This window comes from Ranitomeya imitator, chromosome 1, assembly GCF_032444005.1.
Source record: "Ranitomeya imitator isolate aRanImi1 chromosome 1, aRanImi1.pri, whole genome shotgun sequence".
NCBI lineage: Eukaryota > Metazoa > Chordata > Amphibia > Anura > Dendrobatidae > Ranitomeya > Ranitomeya imitator.
Window position 1 is genome coordinate 357,215,882 of NC_091282.1, and position 10,572 is coordinate 357,226,453.

Genomic DNA, 10,572 nt, shown 5'->3' on the forward strand with positions numbered 1-10,572 from the left:
TCATTATTCTGTATAGAGCATTAATTGACCCATTATTCTGAATGGAGCATTATCACAAATGTAGTAAAGGAGTTGCTTCTACTGCGCACTACTATCTTGCCTTACAGCTTACAGCTTGCCAGGGGGAACAGTGTACTCCTGATTGATTGACAATTCAATCTGATGCTGCAAGTGGAGACATCTTTGCCTCTCAAGAATCAGTGAAGTATAGGGGCACGATGACCAGCAATTCAGCTCAGCTTCAGAGGAGCCCTTACAGGCTTGCAAGCTCTGTGATGCTTCTCTATGAGGCCCACCACTGCTTATGGCCTGAAGTGGTAGCAGGTAACCCAGGCATTGAGCAGTATGTGATGATTGTGGATGTGGACCCACTTTGCCACTGGCCGGGCTTATCCTGGAGGGGAGTAACTAAATGGCTACCTGGTCTTCATTAGAGCCTCTGATGTTGAGGATAGGCTTGGGCCATTAGGGTAGCCACCAGGTGCCACTACAAGGCAGTGCTCGGAACTGCAGCAGCTGACCTATTGGTCAGAGGCACAAATTCAAAACACAGAAGACATAAGCAGAGAAGTGGTCAGGAAGTCCAAGGTTGGGGCAGGCTGCAGAGGTTCCAAATATGAAGCCGAGGTCAGGAGCAGAGAGGTCAGACAAAATGAGTACACAAGCTGGGTCAGTAACAGGAGAGTCAAAACAGGAATGAATCAAGATAGGTAACAAGAAACGGTCAGGAATTAGGAACCTAAGTTCAGACAAGATGTCTAGGGAAGAGCTTCCTCATATATCCCCTGCTGGCAGGGGATAGGCCAAGGAAGAAAATCTCTGCAGTACACAGCAGGGTTAAATTCCTGCATAGTTTGGCCGTGCTTCCCTATAGCCAGATGGAGACAGCAGGAGGAATCAAACAATGCTGGAAGTATTGCAAGAGGTAGCTCAGTGAGATGGGGGGAGGAACAGAGTGGTAAATGTAGTTAGGACGGCGCTGAGAAGGCGTGCAAGTTACCGGCATGACACAGTAAACAATAAAATTAACAATACCTCGGTTCTCGAGAACAACAAGGGTTTTTAAGAATAATGAGACAACCCCTTTAATAAAGTACAGTGGGGCAAAAAAGTATTTAGTCAGTCAGCAATAGTGCAAGTTCCACCACTTAAAAAGATGAGAGGCGTCTGTAATTTACATCATAGGTAGACCTCAACTATGGGAGACAAACTGAGAAAAAAAAATCCAGAAAATCACATTGTCTGTTTTTTTAACATTTTATTTGCATATTATGGTGGAAAATAAGTATTTGGTCAGAAACAAAATTTCATCTCAATACTTTGTAAAATATCCTTTGTTGGCAATGACAGAGGTCAAACGTTTTCTGTAAGTCTTCACAAGGTTGCCACACACTGTTGTTGGTATGTTGGCCCATTCCCCATGCAGATCTCCTCTAGAGCAGTGATGTTTTTGGCTTTTCGCTTGGCAACACGGACTTTCAACTCCCTCCAAAGGTTTTCTATAGGGTTGAGATCTGGAGACTGGCTAATCCACTCCAGGACCTTGAAATGCTTCTTACGAAGCCACTCCTTCGTTGCCCTGGCGGTGTGCTTTGGATCATTGTCATGTTGAAAGACCCAGCCACGTTTCATCTTCAATGCCCTTGCTGATGGAAGGAGGTTTGCACTCAAAATCTCATGATACATGGCCCCATTCATTCTTTCATGTACCCGGATCAGTCGTCCTGGCCCCTTTGCAGAGAAACAGCCCCAAAGCATGATGTTTCCACCACCATGCTTTACAGTAGGTATGGTGTTTGATGGATGCAACTCAGTATTCTTTTTCCTCCAAACATGACAAGTTGTGTTTCTACCAAACAGTTCCAGTTTGGTTTCATCAGACCATAGGACATTCTCCCAAAACTCCTCTGGATCATCCAAATGCTCTCTAGCAAACTTCAGATGGGCCCGGACATGTACTGGCTTAAGCAGTGGGACACGTCTGGCACTGAAGGATCTGAGTCCATGGTGGCGTAGCGTGTTACTTATGGTAGACCTTGTTACATTGGTCCCAGCTCTCTGCAGTTCATTCACTAGGTCCCCCCGCGTGGTTCTGGGATTTTTGCTCACCGTTCTTGTGATCATTCTGACCCCACAGGGTGGGATTTTGCGTGGAGCCCCAGATCGAGGGAGATTATTAGTGGTCTTGTATGTCTTCCATTTTCTAATTATTGCTCCCACTGTTGATTTCTTCACTCCAAGCTGGTTGGCTATTGCAGATTCAGTCTTCCCAGCCTGGTGCAGGGCTACAATTTTGTTTCTGGTGTCCTTTGACAGCTCTTTGGTCTTCACCATAGTGGAGTTTGGAGTCAGACTGTTTGAGGGTGTGCACAGGTGTCTTTTTATACTGATAACAAGTTTAAACAGGTGCCATTACTACAGGTAATGAGTGGAGGAAAGAGGAGACTCTTAAAGAAGAAGTTACAGGTCTGTGAGAGCCAGAAATTTTGATTGTTTGTTTCTGACCAAATACTTATTTTCCACCATAATATGCAAAAAAAATGATAAAAAAACAGACAATGTGATTTTCTGGATTTTTTTTTCTCAGTTTGTCTCCCATAGTTGAGGTCTACCTATGATGTAAATTACAGACGCCTCTCATCTTTTTAAGTGGTGGAACTTGCACTATTGCTGACTGACTAAATACTTTTTTGCCCCACTGTATGTCAAAATAAGACACTAAAACATTATTTGTTTTTGAGCATTTATTAGAAATTATATTGTCCATTCAGTTTTTAGGGAGAAGTTTGTAGACGGCCTCCTTCACTTCCTTGTTTCTTAGGCAATAGATGATTGGATTTAGGAAAGGTGTCAACACCGTGTAGACAACAGACACCAGTTTGTTGGAATTTACCGATTGAGCCTTGCTTGGCCTAGCATACATGAAAAGCGTTGTTGAATAAAGGATGACAACGACTAACAAATGAGAAGCACAAGTGGAAAAAGCTTTTTTACGCCCACTGGAGTGTGGGATTCGAATGATTGTTGCTAAAATGCACATATAGGAAAGGCAAGTCAGCAAAAGTGGCCCTAAGAGGATGATAAGGGCCAGAATAAAGTCTACAACTTCAGTTTTCTTCATGTCTGTGCAGGCGAGGTTGAGTAGTGGAGACACGTCACAATAAAAGTGGTTGACCAAGTTTGACCTACAAAAATGAAGCTGAGAAATAAAGTAAACCTTAATTATAGATATCACAAAGCCAGTGATCCATGTCCCTAATGCCAGAACAAAGCAAAAATGCCAGTTCATAATAGTGACATAATACAAAGGGTTGCAGATAGCTACGTATCGATCAAATGCCATGACTGTTAAGAGGACACATTCCGTACAGCCCAAGAAGAGGAAAAAGAAGAGTTGTGTCATGCAGGCCGTCAATGTAATCTGCTTATTTTCGGTGAGGAATATGGATAATAATTTGGGGACGGTGACTGTTACATACCATGCCTCCAAGAATGACAAATTTCCAAGAAAGAAATACATGGGTTTGTGGAGTTTTCGACTATTCCAGATAATGAGTATGACAAGAAGGTTTTCAACTGTAGTCAATATGTACATGAAGAGAAAAAGAAAAAAGAAGAGAATCTGAATAGGACGAGAGGAGGGGAATCCAACGATAATAAAGGTGCTGATCAGGTTTGTCAGATTTTCTTTTCTTTCCATAATCAAAGACTTCTCCTGGAAGAATTCACAATTATATTGGTCTCTTACTAAGAAAATGTATATCAATAAGTAAAATGCATATTGCATATACTTTGTAAAATATTAAAGGGAACCTGTCACCCCGAAAATCGCGGGTGAGGTAATCCCACCGGCATCAGGGGCTTATCTATAGCATTCTGTAATGCTGTAGATAAGCCCCCGATGTTACCTGAAAGAGGAGAAAAAGACGTTATATTATACTTACCCAGGGGCGGTCCCGCTGCTGGTCAGGTCGGATGGGCGTCTCCGGTCCGCTGCGGCGCCTCCCATCTTCATTCCATGACGTCCTCTTCTGATCTTCAGCCACGGCTCCGGCGCAGGCGTACTTTGCTCTGCCCTGTTGAGGGCAGACAAAGTACTGCAGTGCGCAGGCGCCGGGCCTCTGACGTTTCCGGCGCCTGCGCACTGCAGTACTATCCTCTGCCCTCAACAAGGCAGAGCAAAGTACGCCTGCGCCGGAGCCGTGGCTGAAGATCAGAAGAGGACGTCATGGAATGAAGATGAGAGGCGCCGCAGCGGACCGGAGACGCCCATCCGACCTGACCAGCAGCGGGACCGCCCCTGGGTGAGTATAATCTAACGTCTTTTTCTCCTTTTTCAGGTAACATCGGGGCTTATCTACAGCATTACAGAATGCTGTAGATAAGCCCCTGATGCCGGTGGGATTACCTCACCCGCGATTTTCGGGGTAACAGGTTCCCTTTTAGACTGTGATATATACCAAAAAGCAAGTATATTTGTTTGTTCCTTTTACAGCGCACCATTTTGGGGTGGGTTTACCAGCATAAATAACATTCATGTAGTACAAGTGTTTGATGTTCTCAATTACTAAGTCACTGCAATGATACCTTACCTCCTTTTTTCTGACATCTTCATCTTCCTTGCTGTGGTAATTCAACAATATAGTTTATCAAAAGGTGTTTTCCCAACTTATTAAGTGATAGCATGTTGATAGAATTCGTCATGACTTAAAAGGGCTTCCAGTTTCAGAAAACCATTTTCCCCACACTGCAGTTAAAAAAAAATCCATTTGCCCACCCTTCCCAGGTCCAGATGCAGCCAATCAGTGAGCTCAGCAGTTCTTAGTGGCTGAGCCGTCAACGCAGGCAAAGCTACTGAGCTCAGTTATTGGCTGCAGATCATGATGTCACCACTGCAAACTGCGGGAACAGTGGCATAGGCTCAGCACTGGACCCAGAAAGTGGAACTAAAACACAAAAAATACTGCAGTGTAGAAACGGTAGTTTTCCAAAACCAGATGGCCCACTTAATGATCAGGGGGTCTGACTGTGGATTTTTACTGTTAAGAAAGGCAAAAGCTGACACCACTCTTTGTACTGGGGCGCCCGTTCGACATCCAGGGAACCGTCCCGGATATTACCAGACCAACCAATGCATAATGAACAGTGCTCCATCCAGGTGTAGAAATCTTCAAAATAAGCTTTTATTGAGCCATGGTACAGCAACGTTTCGACCACCACTTGGTCTTTGTCAAGCATACAATACAGCATAGAGGGCTGTCTTAAGTAGTGTGGATGCCACACAGTGCACCAATCACCACCAGATACCGCCCACATAAGCCAAATAAACAAATATCATATAAAAAACAGACATCGGTAATTCACATACAATTACATTATCAACATATACCCATATAATGAATAAAAGCTCCCACTCTTCACCATATATATACACAGATCTTCAAATATTCTTCCTTGATCGGCGAACCGCTACTTCCTGCATCTCCGTCACCATGGGAACAATCGGCCAATCAGCTGTATCAAAACCGTCCCAATGTCCAATCCAGGTTCATTGCGCCAAAAAGGGAAAACACCCTATCACACTGTCCGGTACATATTATCCCACAAATCCGCCCAATCTAAAGTGCTCTACATTCTAAAGAATCCCAATACCTGTATATCACTTCCGGGTCACTAAAGTTCGCCTAAAGAGGCATGGGGGAGCGCCGGCGCATAGAACGTAAGGCGAGCCCCCACCACATGCCCGCAGCCGAGGTCCACCCCCAACGCATCGGGAGCATGCGCCACCTCCCGGCCACTCAGCATATAGGCACCGCAGAAGAGCGCACGCGCGCAATGTCTGGGATGAACCACCACCACAAGACTGCAGTGCCGGTCCGCCCCCGTAGTCTAATGCACAAGCGCAGCCTCCCAATCTATGAAGCGACCTCATACAAGGTATGCAGGGAGCTACTGCGCCGACGCGCAGGCGCATCAAAGCCCGGACGAGACCCAAAGAGATAAGGGCTCCTCCTGAAGGCAAAAACGCGCACGCGCAGACACCGCAGGCTCCACCCGCCCACCTAAAGAGGGCACATATATATAACAGAGATCTCCATCTCTATTAACATTATGCCAATAAACAAAAAAAATTATAAGAAAAACCTAGACCCCCCACAATATACAGTAAATAACAAAGAAAAAACAGGCAAAAGAGTGAAGGAACAACAAAGAAAAAAACACATTAGCAGTACAATGAGACAGTCGGACGGCAAAGAAGGAAAAGATTATATCAATAAACATCCATTTATTAATTAATTCTATAGGATATAAATAATCCATTATCGATTTTATCCCATCCAGCCACCGACTGTCCCATAGTAACCTGCAAAATAAAAAATAAAAACAAGACATTAAACAAAAAATGTCCTCAAGTCCAATGTCAAATAAAAACACACATACATTGATGAACCTGCTGCCCCGTGGGGTATAGGTCGCTACATTGATGATATTTTTGTTATATGGGATGGTGATCTCAAAGGACTGGAAGATTTATGGGGGGAGCTCAATAGTGTATACCCGGAATTACAATTTACTCTTACCCATTCAACAACCCAGATACAGTTTTTGGATACATTGGTATACAAAGACGGGAGGGAATTGAAGACCGATATCTATATTAACCCCTTTACCCCCAAGGGTGGTTTGCACGTTATGGACCGGGCCAATTTTTACAATTCTGACCACTGTCCCTTTATGAGGTTATAACTCTGTAACGCTTGAACGGATCCCGGTGATTCTGTTACTGTTTTCTCGAGACATATTGTACTTCATGATAGTGGTAAAATTTCTTTGATATTACCTGCGTTTATTTGTGAAAAAAACGGAAATTTGGCAAAAATTTTGAAAATTTCGCAATTTTCCAAATTTGAATTTTTATGCAATTAAATGACAGAGATATGTCACACAACAAACTTAATAAGTAACATTTCCCACATGTCTACTTTACATCAGCACAATTTTGGAACCAAAATTTTTTTTTGTTAGGGAGTTATAAGGGTTAAAAGTTGACCAACAATTTCTCAATTTTACAACACCATTTTATTTTGGGGACCACATCTCATTTGAAGTCATTTTGAGGGATCTATATGATAGAAAATATCCAAGTGTGACACCATTCTAAAAACTGCACCCCTCAAGGTTCTCAAAGCCACATTCAAGAAGTTTATTAACCCTTTAGGTGTTTGACAGGAATTATTGGAATGTTTAAATAAAAATTAACATTTAACTTTTTTTCACAAAAAATTTACTTCAGCTCCAATTTGTTTTATTTTACCAAGGGTTACAGGAGAAAATGGACCCCAAGCGTTGTTGTACAATTTGTCCTGAGTACGCCGATACCCCATAAGTGGAGGTAAACCACTGTTTGGGTGCATGACAGAGCTCGGAATCGAAGGAGCGCCATTTGACTTTTCAATGCAAAAGTGACTGGAATTGAGATGGGACGCCGTGTTGCGTTTGGAGAGCCACTGATGTGCCTAAACATTGAAACCCCCCACAAGTGACACCATTTTGGAAAGTAGACCCCCTAAGGAACTAATCTAGAGGTGTGGTGAGCACTTTGACCCACCAAGTGCTTCACAGAAGTTTATAATGCAGAACCGTAAAAATAAAAAATCATTTTTTTTCACAAAAATTATATTTTCGCCCCAAATTTTTTATTTTCCCAATGGTAAGAGAAGAAATTGGACCACAAAAGTTGTTGCACAATTTGTCCTGAGTACTCTGATACCCCATATGTGGGGGTAAACCACTGTTTGGGTGCATGACAGAGCTCGGAAGGGAAGGAGCGCTGTTTGACCTTTCAATGCAAAATTGACAGGAATTGAGATGGGACGCCATGTTGCGTTTGGAGAGCCACTGATGTGCCTAAACATTGAAACCCCCCCACAAGTGACACCATTTTGGAAAGTAGACCCCCTAAGGAACTTATCTAGATGTGTGGTGAGCACTTTGACCCACCAAGAGCTTCACAGAAGTTTTATAATGCAGAGCCATAAAAATAAAAAAAAAACATTTTCCCACAAAAATTATTTTGTAGCCCCCAGTTTTGTATTTTCCCGAGGGTAACAGGAGAAATTGGACCCCAAAATTTGTTGCCCAATTTGTCCTGAGTGCGATTATACACAATATGTGGGGGGAAACACTGTTTGGGCGCATGGGATGGCTCAGAAGGGAAGGAGCGCCATTTGGAATCCAGACTTAGATGGAATGGTCTGCAGGTGTCACATTGCGTTTGCAGAGCCCCTAATGTACCTAAACAGTAGAACCCCCCCCCAAAGTGACCCCATATTGGAAACTAGACCCCCCAAGGAACTTATCTAGATGTGTTGTGAGAACTTTGAGCCCCCAAGTGTTTCACTACAGTTTATAACGCAGAGCCATGAAAATAAAAATAAAAAATTTCCCCCCAAAATTATTTTTTAGCCCCCAGTTTTGTATTTTCTCGAGGGTAACAGGAGAAATTGGACCCCAAAAGTTGTTGTCCAATTTGTCCTGAGTGCGCTGATACCCCATATGTGGGGGTGAACCACCGTTTGGGCGCATATGAGGGCTTGGAAGGGAAGGAGTGCCATTTGGAATGCAGACTTAGATGGAATGGTCTGCAGGCGTCACATTGCGTTTGCAGAGCCCCTAATGTACCTAAACAGTAGAAACCTCCCACAAGTGACCCCATATTGGAAACTAGACCCCCCCACGAACTTATCTAGATGTGTTGTGAGAACTTTGAGCCCCCAAGTGTTTCACTACAGTTTATAACGCAGAGCCGTGAAAATAAAAAATAAAAATTTTCGAATAAAAATTATTTTTTAGCCCCCAGTTTTGTATTTTCTCGAGGGTAACAGGAGTATTGGACCCCAAAGGTTGTTGTCCAATTTGTCCTGAGTGCGCTGATACCCCATATGTGGGGGGGAACCACCGTTTGGGCGCATGGGAGGGCTCGCAAGGGAAGGAGCACCATTTGGAATGCAGACTTAGATGGAATGGTCTGCAGGCGTCACATTGCGTTTGCAGAGCCCCTAATGTACCTAAACAGTAGAAACCCCCCACAAGTAACCCCATATTGGAAACTAGACCCCCCCACGAACTTATCTAGATGTGTTGTGAGAACTTTCAGCCCCCAAGTGTTTCACTACAGTTTATAATGCAGAGCCATGAAAATAAAAAATCTTTTTTTTTCCCACAAAAATTATTTTTTAGCCCCCAGTTTTGTATTTTCCCAAGGGTAACAGGAGAAATTGGACCCCAAAAGTTGTTGTCCAATTTGTCCTGAGTACGCTGATACCCCATATGTTGGGGTAAACTCCTGTTTGGGCACACGGGAGAGCTCTGAAGGGAAGGAGCAGTGTTTTACTTTTTCAACGCAGAATTGGCTGGAATTGAGATCGGACGCCATGTGACGTTTGGAGAGCCCCTGATGTGCCTAAACAGTGGAAACCCCCCAATTATAACTGAAACCCTAATCCAAACACACCCCTAACCCTAATTCCAACGGTAACCCTAACCACACCTCTAGCCCAGACACACCCCTAACTGTTATGTTTAGGCAATTCAGTACCACAGTGGACATAGAGGTCAGAGCACATACAGTGATCTGACAATAACCCAAAAACATAGAACTAGCTCTGAGACGTGGGAACTCTGTTGACCGCAATCCCTGATCCTCTCCAACAACACTAGAGGCAGCCGTGGATTGCGCCTAACGCTCCCTATGCAACTCGGCACAGCCTGAGAAACTAGCTAGCCTGAAGATAGAAAATAAGCCTACCTTGCCTCAGAGAAATACCCCAAAGGAAAAGGCAGCCCCCCACATATAATGACTGTGAGTTAAGATGAAAAGACAAACGTAGAGATGAAATAGATTTAGCAAAGTGAGGCCCGACTTTCTGAACAGAGCGAGGATAGGAAAGGTAACTTTGCGGTCAACACAAAACCCTAAAAACCACGCAAAGGGGGCAAAAAGACCCTCCGTACCGAACTAACGGCACGGAGGTACACCCTCTGCGTCCCAGAGCTTCCAGCAAACGAATAGATAAGCTGGACAGAAGAAAAGCAAACAAAATAGCAAAGGAAAACTTAGCTATGCAGAGCAGCAGGCCACAGGAACGATCCAGGAGGAAAACAAGTCCAATACTGGAACATTGACAGGAAGCCAGGATCAAAGCACTAGGTGGAGTTAAGTAGAGCAGCACCTAACGACCCCACCACATCACCTGAGGGAGGAAACTCAGAAGCCGCAGTACCACTTCCCTCCACCAACGGAAGCTCACAGAGAGAATCAGCCGAAGTACCACTTGTGACCACAGGAGGGAGCTCTGCCACAGAATTCACAACACCTAACCCTAATCCCAACCCTATTCCCAACCGTAAATGTAATCAAACCCTAACCCTAACTTTAGCCCCAACCCTAACTATAGCCTTAACCCTAACTGTAGCCTTAACCCTAGCCCTAACCCTAGCCCCAACCCTAACCCTAGCCCCAACCCTAACCCTAGCCACAACCCTAGCCCTAACCCTAACCCTAGCCCTAAC

At 44.1% G+C, this 10,572-nt stretch overlaps 1 protein-coding gene across 1 annotated transcript; it reads right to left on the reverse strand.

Moving 5' to 3' along the window:
- Positions 1 to 2,767: 2,767 nt before the first annotated feature.
- On the reverse strand, positions 2,768 to 3,705 carry LOC138666393 (olfactory receptor 6B1-like). The gene has a single exon (XM_069754643.1). The coding sequence runs from the start codon at positions 3,698 to 3,700 to the stop codon at positions 2,768 to 2,770; it is 933 nt and encodes a 310-aa protein (XP_069610744.1). The 5' UTR covers positions 3,701 to 3,705.
- Positions 3,706 to 10,572: the final 6,867 nt, after the last annotated feature.